Below are 23874 nucleotides of genomic sequence, written 5' to 3'. Positions count from 1 at the left end.
AATTGTAAACTATAAAAAAAAACGAAACGAAAAGGGATCTGTGTTTTAATCAGATTGTTTTGTTGTAAAAGGTTTTTTTCATCTGATTTTACGTAATTATGTGAAATGTTTCCTTTCTCACATTTCTCGGTATAGTAGGGGCTACTTGGGCATTGGATTTCAGAGGTAGCAAACTACAAATATCTTCACTAGATTCCTGTCTATCAGAAACCATTGCATCTTGTTCCCCGAGAAATGATGACGGATCTGGGCGTTGTGACCCGGCTATGGTATGCCAACCAATAAATAATATATAGAGGATATTTGTCGTTTTGTCGTGAATAACATATTTTATTTCATAACATAAAATAAAACTGAATACACTGCCCCGGCGAATTGTGTGAAATGTCACGGCTCTCTTTGTGCTTTTCGTAACACTATATTCAAAAGGGATGATTAGAATTTAATGGGTTATTTTTATCATGTGATGAATTGAATGTTGGGTGGTGCTATTTGGTTGTTGTTTGTTTCGGTTGTCAGGGTTGTTATTTACGGCACAAATAGACAAAGATCGGTAGCAACGATAGTTTCTTCAATTGGTAATTACATAATGCAAATATGAAATGTTTTGTGAACATTTTCAAATAAACATAATGTAATTAAAATCATGTATCCATTTATTTGGCAAGTCTGGACAGAAATGAAATTTAATTTGACGGGTTGCCAAAACAGAGACGAACGAGCAATGCTATATTAAGATTTTAATTTTGATTTCAAATATATTAATTGAATTTAACAACCATTGACTGTAAATACAAAACTAGTAAATGAAAAAAAAGTGGTTTAATGGACATCAGCGCAAAGAGCGCTATATTGCGCCAAAGTTCCCTTGGTTTTTAAAGAATGCTCCCCCACCCTCCCTCCACAGGCAAGGTATAACGCCTAGCCTAACAGAGGTCCCATGTACACTAAGACTTGGCAGTTGCAATTCAATTACTGTCCCGGTATTTGCCCCACTGCACACTACGTGATGTATGCCGGTCTTCAGTATCCCGGTTGGTGCTGTGAGTCTTTTTCGTATGTTTGAAAAATTTCGCTAAGTACACTCTATCATTTAGCCTCGATCTAACTGACGTATTTTCTTCAGATTGCCCCCTATTTGATTTAATCAATTAGTGAAATCCTATTTAAATCCGAGCTGTAGCCGAGCCATCCGTGGGTCTACAGAGTTGATTTTGGGCTTGTTGTTTAAATAAAGATCTAATTTATAATTTCTATAACATCTGAAGCCTAAATTAAGACTTGCAATAATCAGATTTAGCTCTTGCATAATGTATGTTTAATTCGTTTAAACGAAATATTACGAAATATTATTTCGTTTAAATGAAATACCACTTCGTTAAAACGAAATACTAATTCGTTAAAACGAAATATTAATTCGTTTAAACGAAATATTAATTCGTTTAAACGAAATATTAATTCGTTTAAACGAAATATTAATTCGTTAAAACGAAATAATTAATTCGTTTAAAAGAATCATTATAGCGAATTAATTAATTCATTTAAACGCATTAGTTATTTCGTTTAAACGAATTAATATTTCTTTATACCGAAATAATTAATTCGCTATAATGAAATATTAATTCGTATTAACGAAATATTAATTCATATTAACGAAATATGAATTCGTTTAAAAGAAATATTACTTCGTTAATTTGTTATAACGAAATAATTAATTTGTTATAACGAAATAATTAATTCGTCATAATGATATAATTAATTCGTTGTAATGAAATAATTAATCCTTGATAAGAATCGTTATAGCGAATTCATTAATTCATTTAAACGCATTAGTTATTTCGTTTAAACGAATTAATATTTCTTTATACCGAAATAATTAATTCGCTTTAATGAAATATTAATTCGTATTAACGAAATATTAATTCGTATTAACGAAATATTAATTCGTATTAACGAAATATTAATTCGTATTAACGAAATATTAATTCGTATTAACGAAATACTAATTCGTATTAACGAAATATTAACTCATATTAACGAAATATGAATTCGTTTAAAAGAAATATTAATTCGTTAATTTGTTATAATTAATTTGTTATAACGAAATAATTAATTCGTTATAATGATATAATTAATTCGTTATATTGAAATAATTAATTCTTGATAACGAAATAATTAATTCGTTATAACTATAACAATATAATTAATTCGTTATAATGAAATAATTAGGTATTATTTAGGTATTGCATAATGCCTGTTTACGAAAACAAATTCAAAATAGGCCGATTTAGCTATTTCACAATTCCTCTATAATATTATAATTTGGTTTCTCTATAGACTGGAATACCTATACAAAGAAACAAATGAAAAAAATAATTGATTGAATAGTTATTGTAGAGAATCTTTGGCATTCGTATGTATTGCTTTCTATTTCAATTTTATTTGATTAGGTAACATTTATAAAAAGAAACCTACTTGAAATATCGGCCGTTGGTCTGGTGGAGGATACAAAGCAGAACATAGTAATTAGAAAAATTAAAACATTAAATGCTTTAAATAAACGCACTTGCTGCTTTGTTTTGTGAACGATAATTTTTCAGGTATCATTTTATTTCGGTGCTCAGTGGTTTTTTTTGTTTTGTTTTTTTCTTTTTCGGATGTCATGAATATTTATTTCGTCAATTTTTCATGTGTTTGTGTTGGGTGTTGGGGGGGGGGGGGGGCGGGAGGTATGTCGTAAGGCTGAAAATTAGGTTGGCAAAGGGTGTGATAAATATAAGGCTATATTGGACCTGGAATAGTAGGAAAACGGGTTTCTAAAATTCGTTTCGTAGTCAATGTGCATTTGTGGTATGTCCCCAGTTGTTCACATTATTTCCCTTGATCGACCGATCCAGCTGGCAACCTGTTCGTTGGCAACCTATTCAGAATAAATTCAACAGTCGCCCAAACTCATCTATTTTTATCAACCAATCAAATCCAACGTTACGTCTATCAAATGAAAGTAGAATATCTTATTATTTATCCATTCCTTTAGCTCAGAATAGAGATGTATTTTCGCATTATCTTACAAAATTCTGGACATCCAACTAAATATATTCCGAAAGGTAAATAAATAAGCTTTCCAAATATTATTAGTAACAGTTGGCACAGTCATATTAAAGCGATGCACCCTCATCCTAAACATGGCCAATTTTGAAAAAAAAATTAAACGGAAAGACTGTTAAAGGAGCTAAATCGCTAACATTGGGGACCTAGAAATTCACAAAAGTGGGTCGCAACGCATATAATACTGTAATATGAATGTATATAAACTGATTTACATTTAATGGTTTCCGTTTTTACTCCAATTTCAAATCAGTTAAGTTCGGCGAAATAAGTCAGCAATCTCAATCGAGTGCAAATTATTCTAGTCTACATAACTCCATTTGATTTGGTGCAATGTGTCTAGCCTCGTCCCTCGAGTCTCTCAATACAACTGGGGCTGAAGCGCATTATGGTACACGATTCGTGTACCAATGTTAAAAAAATTATTTTATCTTAAATATCGGATATCAGAAGCTGATCTTTCCCGGTAAGTTTACATCATCAATGTTGATTTAAATTGACCAATAATTCGTGTTTTCGATCTCGAAGATTTTGGATTATTTTGTTTTACGGACTTAGGTCCTTTAATGTTAATATCCCGTGTCAAAATTCGGACCATCGTACAAAATTCTGATAATCCAACTAAACATATTCTAAAAGGTAATTGAATAAGCTTTCCAAATATTATTAGTAAAAGTTGGCACAATCATATTCAAGGGGTGCGCTCTCATCCTAAACGTCGACAATGTTTCAATATTTTAAAGTGAAAGAACGGTAATATCCCGAGTCAAAATTCGGATCATCGTACAAAATTCTGAGCATCGGGCTATATATATTCTGAAAGGTAATTGGATAAGCATCCAAATATTATTAGTAAAACTTGGCACAATGATATTAAAGGGGCGCGCTTTCAACCAGAACATAGCCAATTTTTCAATATTCTAAATGTAAAAATAGACCTGTATTTTTTTCAAAGTCCATATTCGGATCATCGTACAAAATTCTGAACATCCAGCTATATATATTCTGAAAGGTAATTGATTAAGCTTTCGAAATATTATTAGTAAAAGTTGGCACAATTATAATAAAGGGGCGCGCTCTCAACCTGAACATAGGTCATTTTTCAATATTTTAATGTGAAAGAACGGTAATATTCCGAGTAAAAATTCGGACCATCGTACAAAATTCTGAGCATCCAGCTATATATATTCTGAATGGTAATTGAATCAGCTTTCCAAATATTATTAGTAAAAGTTGGCACAATCATATTAAAGGAGTGCGTTCTCAACCTGAACATACCCAATTTTTCAATATTCTAAATGTAAAGATAGGCCGGTATTTTTTTCGAAGTCGAAATTCGGATCATCGTACAAAATTCTGAGCATCCAGCTATATATATTCTGAAAGGTAATTGAATAAGCTTTACAAATATTATTAGTAAAAGTTGGCACAATGATATTAAAGGGGAGCGCTCTCAACCTGAACATAGCCAATTTCCGTTCTTTTACTTTAAAATATTGAAAAATTGGTGACTTTTAGGATGAGAGCGCACCCCTTTAATATGATTGTGCCAACTTTTACTAATAATATTTAGAAATTTTTATTCAATTACCTTTCAGAATATATATAGCTGGATGCTCAGAATTTTGTACGATGATCCGAATTTTGACTCGGAATATTACCGTTCTTTCACTTTAAAATATTGAAAAATGGGCTATGTTCAGGTTGAGAGCGCACCCCTTTAATATGATTGTGCCAACTTTTACTAATAATAATTGGAAAGCTTATTCAATTACCTTTTAGAATATATTTAGTTGGATCCTCAGAATTTAGTAGGATGGTCCGAATTTTGACACGTGATATTAACGGTCTTTCCCTAAAAAAATTTTTTCAAAATTGGCCATGTTTAGGATGAGAGTGCACCCCTTTAATATGACTGTGTCTACTTTTAATAATAATATTTGGAAAGCTTATTTAATTATCTTTCGGAATATATTTAGTTGGATGTCAAGAATTTTGTAAGATAATGCGAAATTACATCTCTATTCTGAGCTAAAGGAATGGATAAATAATAATGTACCGGTAGATGTATTCTACTTTCATTCTGAATAGGTTGCCAACAACAGGTTGCCAGCTGGATCGGTCGAATAGGTCGCTAGCCGAATAGGTCGCCAAATTGTGTTGGGTAAAACTGACAGCTGTCAATTACTCTTCTCTAATGGTTAGTATGTTAGTAGAATATATTTATAGGCTTGCGGTATACGCCCACACTTCTTAAATAAGCGATTCCTGAAACATTACTATTAGTTTACTTATGTGGAAGCAGTCGTTAAACACCAAGAACTACTACTATATTACTATTTTATTAGCTGACTGTGGAACGTGGTAATCTTTTCCAGTTTCAGTTGAATAAATTCATAAACTGAAGAATGTCTTATCCGGGTAACGTAAAACTATTATAATATATATAATATTTATTTAACCGTGCTAATTTATTTTATAATATAGCTTTTTGTTGTGGCATGTCTTTACCATTGACGCCGAATGACGTGTGATATCTTAAATATTGGTAAAACCTGTAAAAATTAAAAGTCAAAAAATACAGTGCAATAAGTTTTTTTCGACGCTTTTTAAAAGTCATTTTGAATAAAACTATGGAATAAGTTTTTAGCGTGGTTTTTTTCGAAGCTTTCTTTAATTCATAACAGTTTATTCTTGTTGATAGGCAACTTTTTTTTAAAAGAATAATGCGTTGTTTTAGGGCCTGCGTAATGGAAAGTATTGTAAAAATATTGTTATCTTTACAAATTATTTTTTCTAAATTCATTATCAAAAATATAATAAGTAATGCAGGTTATTTTGATACTTAAAATTTAAATTATTAACGGAGGTATATTTTAGTAAATATGCTGGTGATTTACATTTTTTATGGTCATATTTGTTGACCAAATTAGGTAACAATCCCTGCAGATATCCAGGGTATTGTGCATATCTATTCCATATTTGGAATTCAGCTGTTATCAGTATATGACGTAAGCAATAAGGGAGACGTGGGTATGACGGAGGATTTGAGTCAAAAGTCAGTGCTATGTTGTTAGTGCTTTTACATCCCAATGCTGGGTGTAACGTGTAAATTGCACAAAAAAAATTTAAAAAAACTTGCAATACAGACAATTTTTTTTTCTTTTTTTTTTTTTTTTTTGGTTCTGTGCAAAAAGAATTAGCTCTATCATATCACGACATCGTGCAAACGCATAAAACAGTTTGAAAGATTAGAGCTTCTGCAGTTTTTTCCACTCCAGATCACAAAAACGAATTGACTTCTGCAAAATAAACTGTTACTATTATTTTTATAACTTAACATTACATTTTGTTTAATTGTTTTACTTTTATTTCAATAGGCCTATTAATTGATGTATTAATTTTGTTACATTTGCATTAATTATATGTTTTAACTACAATACAATTATTATTTCATATGGCGCTTCTGTTTATAATGAACTATATAATTTAATCAAAACAATGTATACATTTTTTTACATTTGTTATTTAATTTTAATAAACTATTTGTTTTACTTGTGACATTTTTCCGTGTGTCCCGATTTTACATGTACTATTTCTAACCTGCCATTATTATTTATGCTATTTTCCCCTTTATTAAATATTCCTATGCAGTTATTACTTAAATACACTAACAGCAGACATTTATTTAAGGATCAAATTATTTCCCCATAACTTAAAAAATCTTCAATTTTTTCCAAAATATGCCATTTTTCCATAATTTGTTAAATTTAATTTTTGTGGCAGAGAAACTATATAATTTGAATTCTGAAATAACCATAAAATGTAAAAAAAAAATGTCACTATAATGTGGAAAAAATAAAACCATATGATGACAAAGAAAATATAAGTTGCCACCCCTTGTTTATTTTTATTGTAGTTTTGAGTTTGGATTTTAAAAATATTTGGAAATCCACCAGCTGTATTCGTCCAGAATTTTCTGCTATTTACTTAAAATTTTATGAATACCAAAATGTCCTTTGATAATAAAAAAAAGTACATTATGTCTATTGACATATAGGGTCCATGATAAAATAATAAAAGTATGAGCAGTATTTACACTACCAATTTGTCTTTGCAATGGCGCATTACAATATTCAAATTTAAATACTGTTCAAATATAAAATTTTGTGTGTTTTGTTTTTAATCCTAATATGTGATGTTATAGCCTTTTTCTACATACATACATCTAAACCTATATTCTTCTTTTTTTTTTAACTTCTAGGATCTTCACATAAATATCCCATTTTCTTTTTCTACATACATACATCTAAACCTATATTCTACTTTCTTTTTTACCTTTTAAGATCTTTATATAAATATCTTTTTTTTTACTATTCAGTATTTTAGAGAAAAAAAGATGAGAACAGTCATAGTCTGTAATTCTTGAGCCTATGTATATATAAAAAGATTTACATTAAATACCCAGTTGTATTTTTTCTAGTAATTTTAGAAAATTTCAAAGATATGGAGCCGTGTCGGCCATATTAGTTCCAGGGAAGTTTGAACGTAAATATCCGGATGTTCACTGTGTTATCGCATCAATCAATCGTGTCCAACTATTTTAAAACCTACACAAATATTTAATTTTTAAATTTTCTCTCCCAAATATTGTTTTTGTAATAAAAATAATGATAAAGATCCATGGACCGACTTTAATCTCCAGGCTCCTCTTTCCACGAGAATGTTACAAAACAAGTTAATTTGACATATCACCGATCTCGACCGCGGTGTCTATACGATAATATTTTTAAAACAATAGACCTAAAAGTCAACATAAGTTAATGGTCAACAGAAAATGTTTTGTTAATTATTTAAGAAAAGTATGGAAATGTGACATTTAATGGTCGTCAGCGTCCGTAATGTTCTAAAACAGATAAATAAATAAATAAATAAAATATAACATTTTCTTCACTTTTCAGTTCCATATTTTTAAAATTTTAAAGCAACGATGCGTCATTTGTAATTTTTGTTAAAATATCAAATTTCTCACCAAATATTTTTGTCCTGACTTGGACTCAATCGGATTTAAAAGTGACCTACCAATCAATTTTGGCGGACAAGAAAATAGCAGCGGGCTTATTACTGTCGCGGGGGGTTGGATGGCCGAATACGCACGTGCGCGCTGTATCATAAAGTCTGTCATTGAGTCAACTGGCGTGGTTTCGATTCCCCGGTTGTACGTGACAAGGAGTAGGGTCGCCTGTCCAACCTCGTGGGTTTTCTCCGGGCCCTACGGTTTCCTCCCACTGCTAAAGACCCCTACGCGCAAGCGAATTATGGAAATAAAATTGAACCATAATTAGTTTGTGTCAAGTGGACGTTAAACCCCATCTCTCTCTCTCTCTCTCTCTCTCTCTCTCTCTCTATTACTGTCGCGAAGCAGCATAGATCGATGACATTTTAATTCGTCATATCTAATTGAACCATTTTTGGACTGATATTCTTATATTAAAGATTGAACTTTCACAACAGAGGCGCTAAAATGGCACATTGTGGCTAATACAAATACATGTATGTACAACACTTTCCGTAGGTTATGTTAAAAGTCTTTTCATTCCAAAAACATCAAAAAATAAAAATACAACATTTTCTGTGGATTATTAATTTCTATTTACTTTTGCATCCCATAATTTTCTCAAAGAAATTATCAAATATATAAATAAAATACAACATTTTCTGTGGGCTGTTGATTTCTCTACCCTCGCAGTTCCATAAATTTCTAAAAATGATTAACAAATAAATAAATACCACTAAATAGAAATACACCATTTTACGTGGGATAATTATTTTTTTTTTCTTCACTTTTGATTCCCTGAATTTCTAAAATAAAATAATTAACTACTAAATAAAAGTACCGGCACATTATAATTCTGCAGGCTATATTACTCTTTATATAAATTAGTTGCATAATTTTCTAAAACAATTTGGCAAGTCGGTCCTGGATCTTTGGGAGAAAATTTTTTTAAAAAATTAAATATTTGTGCAGGTTTTAAAATAGTTGGACACGATTGATTGATACGATAGCACAGTGATAGTAGCGTAATGGGGGGTTACGATAAGACGGGTCTGGGGAAACACTAAACCCACAAAGATGACTTCTACCAAGCCAGAGAAGCGTATGTCCGCATAAATACTGTCTCTACAGATCCAACTACCAAACAATATGTTTTGTTTTTTTTATTAAATAAAGGGAAGAACTTCCCACTAAACCACTCCATGGCCTTGGGCCGTAAATGAAAAGATTGCAAAATCATATTCTAATATAATAATAATAATAATGTACATTTATATAGCGCTTAATCCATCCATGAGCATGCTCTAAGCGCTGTAAGTTAATAGCTCCTGTTATGTGGATAATACATCGTGAACATGTGCGTCTTAAGTCTAGATCGAAATTGAGCAAGAAGAAGCTTCGGCGACATCACTTTATTGGAAGCAGACGTTAAAGGAGCTAAATTGCTAATATTCGAGACCTATAAATTAACCCAAATGGGCTGCAACGCATATAATAATGTAACATTCAATCGTTTCTGTTTTTACTCTAATTTCTAATCAGTTATGTTCGACGACATACGCCAGAATGGCAATCTCTAGCGTCTGGTTATTCCAGTCTACACCGATGGTATTTATTGTGCATGCTCCCCAGATAAGAATATGTCGTCACCGTTTGACATGACTTGTGGAATATGTCTAGCCTCCTTCTTCAAGTCCATTGTTACAAATGGCACTGAAAACCTTTATGGTACACGATTCGTGTACCAATGATAAAATGTTAATTTTATCTTAAACATGCATTATGCAAGAGCAAAATCTGCTTATTACAAGTCTTTCTTTAGGCCTGAAATGTTATCTAAATTATCAATTAGACATTAATTAACTTATCCAGACCATAATAAACTCTCGATGTCAAGGCTAGCCTTCGATGTTGGCTGGATTAGATTCCTATATGCCGCTAACGGCCGTTGATAATTAAATCAAGAAAAGCGGATAATCGAGACTTGCTGTTTATATTAATGATTTTAGTAATGATGACCGAGACTATGCCAAAATTTCACGAGCTTCTTTCTCGGCTCATGGTGGATCAATTTGACTGAAATTTTCAGCAAATTACCTTTACACTATCTAGTTTTTAACTATTATAGCGAGAACTGCCATCTCTTTATCTTATCTCCCATAATGTATCTTTAAATATTAGATATCAGAAGCCCATCTTTTCCTGGTAAGATCATAACATCAATGTTGATTTAAATTGATAAATAATTCGTGTTTTCAATGTCGAAGAATTTGGCTGATATTGAGTTAGAGACTTAGCTACTTTAAAGGACCAAGGTTTTACTACTACTGCTACTACTACTACATAGAACTCACCATTAGAGGCCCAATTTTAACTAAAGATAAAAATCAAATTTTAGTAGATACTTCGATTTTGATTGGCTAAGCACTACAATCAGTCTAATATTATCCAATCAAATTACTAAAATTTAGATTTTATCTTCGTTAAAATTTCGTGAAACAGGCCCCTGATCTTAAAGTATTTTAAGAAAATAATATCCTATATTCCACGAAATATTAATTAATTTAAACTAAATATTAATTCGTTATAACGAAATGACACTTACAATAAACCATTTACGTACCCCCCCCCCCCCCCCTCAACAAGAAAATTTGGAAAAAGAATTGATTGTCACTAGATAAGAGAACACGAAAGAAAATGGAAAAGTCCGTGCATTACCATGAACAAAAACAGGGAATGTACGGACTGTTTCTATTTTTCTCGTGTTCTCTTATCTAGTGACAGTCAATTACTTTTTTGAATTGTCAGATATCATCTCATAGTCTCACACAACAACTTCTGGTTTTCGAAGGAATTTTTAGTGAGCAGAAATTCGCCCGTGTATCTGTTATCACTTGTCACTTCAGTCAGTTATATAGAAGGATAACTCGTGTTTTCCTTTTGTTTTCGTCACTTCAGATTGTTGAAACTTGCATGACGCATCTATTGTAGTAATGATCTCCGTGTTAAAATTATATTTGCAACGTGTTTAATCAGTTCTATCACATATGTGATAATGACTGGCACCAATATTGTCCTTTAAAATGAACCTAGGAAATGTTAATTCCCCTTCGCAACTTATGCATCGGTTACGGGACTTCGATTTTTGATATGACGTCACTATTTCAAGTCTACTGTGATGACGTCATGGTCGTTCCTGGTTCATTAGGGGTGTCACAATAAGACATTTTTTTTACAAATCATTTCAGGCCAGCAATTTCCAGAGGCGAAATTGCTAGCTGAACATGATTTTTAGAATTTTTTTTATCTATGACGTCATTTTCGGTTGGGGTTAGTCTGATTTCCAAAATGGCCGCCAAAAGTTGACGTAAAATGAATTTCCAGATAGGATGGGTGATTTTCATGCAAGGTATGGCTTGTAATATATCATATATAAGGTTTTTGTTGTAATTGAACTGAAAAATAATCTTTAAAACTAGTTTCCCCAAATCCAAGATGGCGGAAATTCAAAATGGCGGCTAAAATTTACCTAAAATGGCCGATTTGTCAGATTAAAGTCATTTCACAGTTTGATTTGGTTTGTAATATGTAATCTAAAGGGTTTTCACTGTCACTGAACTTAAAATTAATCTAAAGAAAAAAAGAGTTTTCAAAATCCAAGATGGCGGAAATTCAAAATGTCGACCAAAATTTATCTAAAATGGCCGATTTGTCAGATAAAAGTCATTTCACTCTTTGATATGGTTTGTAATACGTAATTTAAAGGGTTTTGAATGTCATTGAACTTAAAATCAATCTAAAATAGAGTTTCCAAAATCCAAGATGGCGGAAATTAAAAAATGGCGGCCAGATTTTCTCTAAATTGATCAATTTTTAAGATAATCGTCAATTTTCTGTTTGATATGGCTTGTAATATGTCCTCTATTAAGTTTTCAGAGTCACTGAATTTTATAATAGTAGATGATTGTTTCAGAAAAAAAAGGGACAATCACCAATCTTTCTATTGGATTGGTTTATAATAGCAAATTGTAATAGTTTTTTTAGGGCAACTGAATTTGACCTGACCCAGGAATCTACCTTAATCTAAAGAAAAAAAGAGTTTTCAAAATCCAAGATGGCGGAAATTCAAAATGTCGACCAAAATTTATCTAAAATGGCCGATTTGTCAGATAAAAGTCATTTCACTCTTTGATATGGTTTGTAACACGTAATTTAAAGGGTTTTCAATGTCGTTGAACTTAAAATCAATCTAAAATAGAGTTTCCAAAATCCAAGATGGCGGAAATTAAAAAAATGGCGGCCAGATTTTCTCTAAATTGATCAATTTTTAAGATAATCGTCAATTTTCTGTTTTGATATGGCTTGTAATATGTCCTCTATTAAGTTTTCAGAGTCACTGAATTTGATAGGGGGGTTGGATGGCTGAATGGTTAGCATGCGCGCGCTGTATCATAAAGTCTGTCATTGAGTCGACTGGCGTGATTTTGAATCCCCGGTTGTACGTGGCAAGGAGTAGGGTCGCCTGTCCAACCTCGTGGGTTTTCTCCGGGTCCTCTGGTTTCCTCCCACTGCTAAAGACCCCTACGCACAAGCCAATTATGTAAATAAAATTAAACCATATGTTAGTCCCGAAATGACCTAGTTTGTGTCGAGTGGACGTTAAACCCCATTTCTCTCTCTTTCTCTCTGAATTTGATAATTGAAGATGATTGTTTCAGAAAAAAAAGGGACAATCATCAATCTTTCTCTTGGATTGGTTTATAATAGCAAATTGTAATACTTTTTTAAGGGCAACTTAATTTGACCTGACCCAGGAATCTACCTGTCAATAAATAAACCATGTGCAGAACTTACCAGTCAGCTAATTAGAATTTCAATAATTTAACCTTAAGACACAATAAATGTAGCTTAATTGTTTTTATGCATAAAACCCCCATAACAATACAACGGGGCCAACTGACGCATTTTTAATTTCATCTCCTTTGTTTTTGCACCATTTTACCGGAGTGAGAATCATTTGTGGTATATCCAGTCGTTAAGAATTTAAGTTCTCCTATTCGTTCAGAAATGGTAATGTGGTCCGTTTTTGCATCGAAGACTCCGTGTCCAGTAACTTTTGTGGTATAGTCTAGATGTTGTATCCACAGGTCATTTTCGTCAGTGACGTATTTCACAACAAGTTCTACATGTAAGAACAACACATAAGAAAAGAGGAAATCGTGGGGGATGACTTTTGGGATACCTAGTCGTAAATGCATTTCCAATTATTTTCGTGATGATTATTTTTAACTTAGAACTTGGTGTGCATTACATTACAGACGAATATGATCTGTGGATACCATACCACACAAGTTGCCGGACACAGAGACTTCGATGATTCATTTTACACTTTTCACTTTATGAAATACATGACTGACAAATATGAATTCATCTGTCTAGATGATACCACAAACGGTTTCCGGACATAAGTCTTCTGAACAAAAGTTAATAAATATTGATATTCGTCAAGCAGTGTGCTATGAGGAAAATTGGCCCAGACAGTGGTACTATGGTGTACTCTTATTTCGAATTCCAACTGTCTAGGGTTCTTGTATGCGCACGTCAACGTGTACATATAAACCTGGTTTCTCGAGAAGCCCCCGGTGCTGCATCCTGACAAGGAGAAACCACACTGGAAAATCCTAAGGTACTTTTTCAGCAAACATAGGGATCGAACCCCAGATCTCGTTCTTAGCGAGTCTTACTCACTGAACCACTGTTTCGAACCATTTCTGAATAAACAATAGATAAATTCTTAACAACTGGATATATATACCTCACTGTTTTGCTGGAATAATATTAAATCTTGTTTATGTGAGATCCAGTATAACAGTTCCAGTTACCATCAAAATAACTACTACTCTATGCTATTACAAGCCAATCCAAGAGGAAAATTCACGATTGTCCTGTTGTATTTTTAAGCAATCATCTACCATCTTCAAAATTCATTTTTGATGTAATATTCATTTTCAAAATTCATTTTTGAGGTAATATTCATTTTCAAAATTCATTTTTGAGGTAATATTCATTTTCAAAATTTATTTTTGAGGTTATTTTCAAGTTTGTGGACTTTGAAAACCTAATAAAGGACATTATTACAAGCCATACAAAACCGAAAAAATGACGATTATCTGAAAAATCGTTCATTTTAGGAAATTCTGGTCGCCATTTTGGATTTTCAACCATCTTGGATTTTGGAAACTCTTCTTTTGAGGTTGTATTTAAGTTAAGTGACACAGAAAACCCTTTAAATCGCATATCACTCGCCATATCAAACTTAAAAATGACGATTATCCGAAAAATCGACCATTTTAGGGAAATTCTGGCCGCCATTTTGAATTTCCGCCATCTTGGATTTTGGAACCCCGTTATATTTAGATTAATTATAAGTTTAGTGACACTGAAAATCCTTTAAATTACATATTATAAATCATATCAAAGAGTGAAATGACTTTTATCTGACAAATCAGCCATTTTAGGTAAATTTTGGCCGCCATTTTGAATTTCCGCCATCTTGGATTTGGGGAAACTAGATTTAGAGATTATTTTTTCAGTTCAATTACTAAAAAACCTTATATATGATATATTACAAGCCATACCTTGCGTGATAATCACCCATACTATATGGAAATTAATTTTTCGTCAAATTCTGGCGGCCATTTTGGAAATCAGACAAACCCCAACCGAAAATGACATCACAGAAGTGAAATAATCTCATAATCGTCTTCAGTGACAAATTTTGCCTCAGAAACAACCCGACCCCAAACTTTGTTCCGATTGTGACACCCCTAGGTTCATGTCCTAAAGATGTGGAAAGCGGACATACCCTCAAAACCGATCCCCACATACAGCGTATGACCCGTGCACTCTTTTCTTAATACATATCTTGGAACAACCCATGGTCGTCTAGTATGTTTCTCTACTTCCTGTTCTGACATTCCACGTTAATGACAGCTTCACGTTGTGATTGCGTATACTGCATCTTAAAAAGTATGATTAACCGGAACAACAAATACAAGAGTTTCTCGATTACAATTTTATGTCAAGCTGGATACACATGGTTACAATGCATAATCTATTATATTAGCATACTTAAAGGAGCTAAATCGCTAATATTTTGGATCTAGAAATTGACACAAATGGGTCGCAACGCATATAATAATGTAATGTGAATGTATATAAACTGATTTACATATAATCGTTTCTGTTTTTACTCTGATTTCAAATTAGTTATGTTCGGCGAAATACGCCAGAAGTCTCAATCGAATGGCAATCTCTAGCGTCTGATTATTCAAGTCTACAACGATAGTATCTATTGCGAATCCTATCCAAATAAGAATATGGCGTCACCGCTTGACGTGACTTGTGGAATATGCCTAGTCTCGTTTTTCGGGTCCCTCGTTACAAAATGTTTATTTTATCTTAAATATTGGATATCATAAGCCCATGTTTTCCCGGTAAGATCACAACATCAATGTTGATTTAAATTGGCAAATAATTCGCGTTTTGAATGTCGAAGATTTTGGATGATATTGAGTTAGAGACTTAGCTACTTTAAAATTAACATCTTTCTCTCTGCCCCAACTCCTGTACAAGTCTAAATAGCATGGCTAGACTCGGGAAACCGCTACATCATAATAATATGGTCATCTAAAGAACCAGGGTGATGTCTACCCTCTCTGAGAATTCTGCGACAGTCTCTAGGAACTCAGTTGGTAATCTCTACGGAACACGCATGGTATCTGTCCGGAACCCAATGATATCTCATCGTAAAGGCCCGGTAGAGTCTCTTTTATAGGACCTTGGTATTGGCCCTGAAGTCCATCACGCTCAGATCTGTGCAATTACTGATATGATTGGATGGTAAGCCAAATGATGCAATAGTAATTTTCCAACACAAGTAATGGCATGATATAATTTTAATCGACCCATAAAACATTTCATGTATCGAACTGTCTTGGTTTCTGTTATTCTCAATTTATCTCAAAACAATAAATTGGCTCATACATGTACTAACATTGAAATTTGCAATTAACCAAAGCTGATAATGTTTCCAATATCTATTCCCATATTTACCTAAAACCCACACATATGTTAATACAGAGCATATACCCCCTATCAATATTCTTACAGTGTTACACAATCATATTATTTATTTTACGGCCTTACTTCTAGTCTACATGTTTTACAATGTTTTGTAGGCTCGAATAAGAAGAGAAAACCAGTTATGATGATACATGGTGGGGCGTGGGCTATGCCAGATAAAATGGTAGAAGACACTAAAAAGGGAATTAAAGATGCTGCATTGGCAGGATATAGAACTCTACGCGATGGAAGATCAGCCGTTGATGCTGTTGAAGCAGCCATAGTTTCTCTAGAAAATAATCCTAATTTTGATGCGGGTAAGTCGAAGTGTGTGTACGTAAAAAAGGGGTTAACATACATGGATTCTAAATTAAGTATCTTTCTGTCCCTAATTTTCAGATAGGTATGTTGGGGATAGTTAGGATGTTGCCAAGGTAGCGAGTGACATTGTCGCATTCCCCGCCTACACCAATCACTACACAATGCGCAACTGCTTCTGTGTGTCATTTCCATAAAAACTAATTGGAAAAAAAATCCTACTTTCCTGTTGTTACTCTTTTCCTGATATAATCTCATTGTTTGATAACTAGTAGTCATATCTAAACACGGACGAGTGTTTTATTAATAAATACTTCTATGCATTAGTTCAGGGAAATCTCAGACCAGGATATGATTCCTACTGCTCCAACAACCTAGTCCACGAAAAAAATAAAATAAAAATCCGACCAAGAAAGACAAAAATTGATTAACTAATAGGAATATAGCCTTGATTCCAGTCTAATTATAGACCTATCTAGATCTGTATAATACACCGCATTGCATTAATCTATTCAATTAAAGAATGTAATTTCTGACATTCTAATTTTGGAAAGTATGTCTTCAGCGTTTAAAGAAGTTTTTATAGAAAGCACACAAGTGTAATGGTGTCGATAACTGGCAACCCGCCTGCTCTCGAGTGAAGTGCGGGGTGCTTCGTACGTGTTGATCATTGCTAGCGTTTGTGTGAATATGCAGAGACTTAAATGTTCAATAGATTCTGCGAATAAACGTAGGAAAAAGAAGTTGACTGGGCAGACAATCCAAGACTTTACTAAGGCTACGATATTCATGGTAAATAGACAGCAACTAACGACAAATACAGTCTGTAATTGGATCCTCGTTCAATCAAGTCACGTAACAAACAAGGTTGCTTAAACAGGTTCTAGCGGCAAGATATATGATCAAAGCAAAGCTAATGTTTTCGCTGATATTTTGTAGGAAATGGTTCAGTATTAACTGCCGATGGTAAAGTTGAGATGGATGCTATGATAATGGATGGCAGTACTTTGAACGCTGGTTCTGTTGGGTGTGTAAATAACATAGCTAATCCTATCAAATTAGCCAGAATGGTCATGGAAAAGGTAGGACTTTATCTATATATTTTAAAATTTTAATTGAAGACACGTTTCCCATTTCTAGATATGTCATTTCGAGAGAGAGAGAGAGAGGGGTGGGGAGGTTAACGTCCACTCGACACAAACTTGGTCATTTCGCAAATGGTTCAATTTCATTTCATTAATTCGCTTGTAGGTAAGGATCTTTAGCAGTGGGAGTGGGAGAAAATCGGAGTACCCCCCACCCCCCATCACACACACACATACCCACCGCCGATTCAAACAAGAATGGTTATAAAACTGTGAAAGTCACTCCACTAAATAGATGAAAATAGGGAGACTCGGACAACGTTAAGTGTTATTTTACGAAGGGTTTGTTTAACGAGGGGTTTGGGGTTTTTTTTTTGCAACATAACTCAATTACAGTATATAGGATAATAAACTGGTTCCCCTTACGAGGTAGAACTCCACGCGCTATTAAAAATTTTAAAAAATAAGGAATTATTAAACAGTGGGTAAAGCTGTTCGCAACGCCATACATACACAGTTTATATACCGTTTTCATAATGTTGACCATATTTTAGATTTTATTAGAAGTAGATCAGATTTATAAGATATTATTATTATTATAATTAAAGACAGATCATGTACTATTTGTGGGTGAAGGAGCTAACAGGTTTGCTCATGAAATGGGTGTACCACAAGTATCCACGGACTCATTAATCGGTGAATACGCTAAAGAAGAATGGGAAAGATTCTCAAGTGGTGAATATGCATCTTGTGTTAGTACCATGTTTAAAAGACGGTAGGTTAAAGTTCAAATAAAATAAAGATTGAAATAAACAGGCACACTTGACGTCACATCCAGATCATACCGTCACCTTACAAACACGAAGATAGGATATTCTGTATGACGGGCCAACAATCAGATTAAAATGCAGATCTATATTTCGTTTCGTTTTTTGATACTTTCGATGGCCTACACTACTTGAAGATCTGACCGGTTATAGTGGGAGGTCGCGTCATGGGTCAGACATGGGTCATGGACACTATGACGTCAGACATTTGATTAACCAACACGCATTGATGTTTCTAGTGGGTTACCCACAGGAGTGAGAGAAAACCACCCGAGTTTGGACACGTACAAACGGGGAATTGAAACCACGCCACTTGACTCAATGACAGACCTTATGATACAACGCACACGCGTTAAACATTCCGTCACCTAACCCTTCAAAAACTCTCGACTAAATTATAGGGTACAGGCAATTACTGTATGCATTAATAAAATGAGTACTATATACATAATTTGAGGCGTGAAGGATTGAAGGTCCAACATAACTTTCAAGGTCCCGCAAGTACGTTGTTTTTGTAATGAGTGCTAAAATTATATTGTACATATTGTTTTTGTGTGCTAAACGTAAAGGACAGGGCTGGACTCATTTGCTGTAATGTATTCACCTTTGTCTATACTCCCTCAAAGTATAACATTATACCAACTTTCAACCCCTTCTGTTTTATTGAAGTCTTTATGTAGAATCTAAATCGTTTCTCAACATAACAGAGAAATTAAAAAAAAGTCGCCGATACATAAATTGAAAAGTTTTGACTTTAAAATTTTAATACTTAATATTTTATAGAGATGTAAAACAATCTGGACATGACACAGTCGGAGCTGTAGCTGTTGACGCAGACGGTAACGTTGCATGTGGAACATCAACTGGTGGTATAACATTTAAAAAGCCAGGTCGAGTTGGTGATACACCTCTTGTTGGTAAGTTCAACAATTTTATTCTTCAGAGAGAAAAAGACCAAACCACACACCTTTGTCGTACAAAAAAAAAGATATAAAAAGACACTATGAAACACATCATCTAAGTAAAACGGTGGTTACGAGACTGGGCTCGTTGTTGAAATACGGCCTTCACCCTACAAACTTAAAGAGTTTTCCTTGTCACATGATACTGATGGAAATATGATGGAATTTCTGGTAGCCTTACAGTTTTCCAACGGCTGTGTTTTTATGTGCTGGCTGATTTTTAGCCAAGGCTCCAAGGCTGCAAGACAGATTCTAACATGAGAGTGTCCTTGTAGCCCGGTTCGATACACATCTATGGTGAACGCGAAACCGCCACCGTTCCGTCATAATAAATTTACTCCAGTATCTAACCAACCATAGTGCATAAAAATTAATAGTTTTTACTTTTATTGTAAAAACAAAGACTATCTCTTAATGTAAAAAGATGCTAGCTTTTAGTTTCAAACATTATATATGTCAAACATTACTATAGCTTTTAGTGTCCGGATTATGCGTTGGAACGTGGACATCATTCCCTTTTGAACATTCTTTCGGAGACACGGTGGCTCGGTGGGTAAGTACTTAGGATTGTCCGGGTCGGTTCCCCCTTGTCAGTGATGCAGGACGGAGATCCTGGCATGGAATAGCATCTTGTCGTTCGGAGGGGTCGAAATCCAGGTCCCGTTTATACGTTGGCGTGCAAATCATCCCTTAACAGCTGAAATTCTATGATGAGCAGGAATTCTATGAAGAGCTGGTGGAAACGTCGCTGCACTTGGACATTAAACCCCATTTCATTCCATTCCGTATTGTTCCATTATTTTATTACTTTATAATAATTATACCGTTACTTTATAATGCCGTTATTGTATCAAGGACAGCTGTTTAGACGTTCTGTTCGGACGAAAAACCGAGGTCCCGTGTACACATTGGCGTGCATGTAAAAGATCCCTTGACAGTTGGAATTCGATACAAGAGTAGGCCGCAGTGCCGCTGTCCGGGCAAAATTTCCCTCCTAGCACACTGTATGGCGTATGCCCGTCTTCAGTAGCCCAGTTCGGAGCAGAACAGTAGGACGTTAAACCCCATTTCATTTCCGTTATTGTATATTATGCACAGGTTGTGGAGGATATGCTGATAACAAGACGGGCGCAGTTTCTACAACTGGACATGGTGAAGGGATGATTAAAGTATGTTTAGCTAAACATGTTACAGTTCTAATGGACCAAGGTAAGCATATCAAAGTTCCCCTTTTATTCCTTCTTAGACAAAATCCTATTTGTGCTTCATGCCAAAACCACATTTAAACTAAATCTTACTTGTGTTTCATATCAAAGACCCCTTAATATCACTCTTACCTGTGCTTCATATCAAAGATCCCTTAATATCACTCTTACCTGCGCTTCATATCAAAGATCCCTTAATATCACTCTTACCTGTGCTTCATATCAAAGACCCCTTAATATCACTCTTACCTGCGCTTCATATCAAAGATCCCTTAATATCACTCTTACCTGTGCTTCGGATCAAAGAGAAAATGAGAGAGATTACCAAAGGCCAGTATGACAATGATCTTTGAATGCTGTGGTTTTCAGGAATATACAAGTTCCCTCTAAAATTATAAATTACTTAAATCTGATATTTACACTTGACAATATGGTGAACATATATGTAGAAAATGATTTACGCCCCATTTTTCTGCTTCATGTGTTGGGGGACCGAGGTGGCTCACCGAGTAAGACGTTGGCTCGCTGACCTACAGGTATCGTATAGGGACAACGTATAGTCGTTAGGGTGGGACGTAAAACCGAGATCCCGTGAATTCATTGGCGTGTCCGTAAATGAACTCTTGGAAGTTGGAATTCCATTAAAGGGGAGACCATAGAGAGCAGAACAATGGGACGATGAACCCCATCTCATTTTATTTCATGTTTGCTTCGTGTGTTATTTCTCCGATCTTTGACATTTTTATTGTAGGTTCAACAGCCCAGGAAGCAAGTGTTAAAGCAGTGGAAAGTTTGAATGATCGTGTTCAAAGTTCCGGCGGAGTTATAGTTGTTAGTAAAGATGGTGATATAGGGCAGTATTTCACCACAGATAGAATGGCTCGGGCATGGGTTAAAGACGATCGAGTTTTTTATGGTGTTGAAACTGATGACATAATAAGCTGTCCAGTTTGAGTCTTAAAACCATAAAATTATCTCTTTTTCCTGATCTATGCATAGTATTCTTTTAATTTCCTATTTTTAATTTCCTATTTTTAATTTCCTAAATTCATTTTGAATTTCCTAAATTCATTTTGAATTTCCTAAATTCATTTTTAATTTTGTAGAATAATATTTAATTTTGTAGAATAAATTTTAATTTTGTAGAATAATATTTAATTTTGTAGAATAAATTTTAATTTTGTAGAATAAATTTTAATTTTGTAGAATAAATTTTATAAATTTTAATTTTGTAGAATAAATTTTATAAATTTTAATTTTGTAGAATAAATTTTATAAATTTTAATTTTGTAGAATAAATTTTAATTTTGTAGAATAAATTTTAATTTTGTAGAATAAATTTTAATTTTGTAGAATTGTCTAATTAAATTTGTATAATAAATTTAATTTTGTAGAATAAATTTAATTTTGTAGAATAAATTTAATTTTGTAGAATTAGTAGAATAAATTTAATTTTGTAGAATAAATTTAATTTTGTAGAATAAATTTTAATTTTGTAATTTTGTTTTCAATTTCAATTTGTATTCAGAACCAAAAGACCCACTCATATCTTTCACAGTAATAGGCCTAGTATTACTACTGGAATGCCCTGTTGCCATGGGAGCCATGGTTGTTAAGTGAGTAAGACTCGCTATATAGCCTAGAGGTCGCTAGTTCTACCCGGTATTGGCCTAGAAAGTTTATCGGTATATGGAGGGGGGGGGGGGTGCGCATTGAATCAGAAAGTCTGTCATTGAGTCAAGTGGCGTGGTTTCGATTCTCCGCTTGTACGTAACAATATGTATTGGGTCGCCTGTCCAGCCTCATAGGTTTTCTCCGGGACATCCCACTGCTAAAGACCCCTACGCGCATGCTAATTATTGACATAAAAATGACCGAGTTTGTGTTGAGTGGACGTTAAACCCCATTTCTCTTTCTCTCTCATCGATATCTTCCGGCGGGGTGATCCCCTTGTCAGTGGTGCAGGACAGATGGTCTGACAAGGACAGCGGTCTAGTCCTTTGGATGGGACGAAAAACCGAGGCCCGGTGTACACATTGGAGAGCACATAAAAGTCCCACTGGCAGTTGGAATTCGATGTAAGAGTAGGCCATAACGCTGCTGTCCATGCAAAATTCCGCTCAAAGCACACTGTATGACGTATGTCCGTCATCATCAGCCCAGTCATTAGCCCATTTCATTTCATTTCATATCATTTCCCTGTTGCCATTTTGTTGATAACAGACGTTTGTACTTTCGGCACAGCTCGGCTATTTTGATACTTCCATTTGACCTCAGCTGCACACCTTTCAGTTTCAAACGCGTTATCTTTAATGAAACTGGCTACTTTGCAGGGTAAGCGTAGACAAATTGTACAGGCGAGCTACATAATGTGATGAAGATCACAGAATGAGCCGCGGTTTGCCGAATAGTGCTCAAGAAAAATAGAAATTGTTTTTGCAAAAAATAAAATTATATAAGAAAATTATAAATTATTTTACAAAATTATAAATTATTTTACAAAATTATAAATTATTTTACAAAATTATAAATTATTTTACAAAATTATAAATTATTTTACAAAATTACAAAATTATAAATTATTTTAAGAAATGGAAATTATTTTACAAAATGGAAATTATTTTACAAAATGGAAATTATTTTACAAAATGGAAATTATTTTACAAAATGGAAATTATTTTACAAAATGGTAATTAAAATACAAAATATAAAATTGTAAGTTCAAAATATAAAATTGTAAGTTCAAAATTGTAAATAAAAGTTTAAAATTATGAATTAATTACAAAATTAATCTTACAATATTGGAAATTCAAAATAAAAATTAAAGATTAATTTTCAAATTAGTCTACAAAATCCAAAATTAAAAATAGAAATTAGAAATAGTTCCTACTTGAGCTTCCGTATCAATGAACTACTCTCATTTCGAATTCCAGCTGTCAAGGGTTCTTTTACGTGCACACCAATGTGAGCACAAGATCTCGGTTTTCCGTCATATCCGAAGGACAGGTCATATGTCCTACACCATTAACAAGGGGAACTTTCTCGACTAACACTGGGATCGAACCCCGCGTTAGTTACCAAAAACAGAAGGTGATAGGGTGTGTCCTCATAACCACAATGCTTCACACCAAATTTGAAAAAGATCATTCAGTCATCTGTAGCTTCATTGGGCGTATAATAATAGATATC

General features: G+C 33.7%; 1 protein-coding gene across 1 annotated transcript; it reads left to right on the top strand.

Moving 5' to 3' along the window:
* The first annotated feature begins 5382 nt into the window (after window positions 1-5382).
* Window positions 5383-21762, top strand: LOC126829349 (isoaspartyl peptidase/L-asparaginase). Its single transcript, XM_050559144.2, has 7 exons — window positions 5383-5529; window positions 16405-16605; window positions 17546-17688; window positions 18300-18466; window positions 19302-19435; window positions 20579-20689; window positions 21437-21762. The coding sequence occupies exons 1-7, from the start codon at window positions 5517-5519 to the stop codon at window positions 21637-21639; spliced, it is 972 nt and encodes a 323-aa protein (XP_050415101.2). The 5' UTR covers window positions 5383-5516; the 3' UTR covers window positions 21640-21762.
* The last annotated feature ends 2112 nt before the right edge of the window (window positions 21763-23874 follow it).

This window comes from Patella vulgata, chromosome 8 (assembly GCF_932274485.2).
Source record: "Patella vulgata chromosome 8, xgPatVulg1.2, whole genome shotgun sequence".
Taxonomy (NCBI): domain Eukaryota; kingdom Metazoa; phylum Mollusca; class Gastropoda; family Patellidae; genus Patella; species Patella vulgata.
Note: the sequence above shows the minus strand (reverse complement) of the source record. Positions and strands in the feature narration are given on the sequence as shown.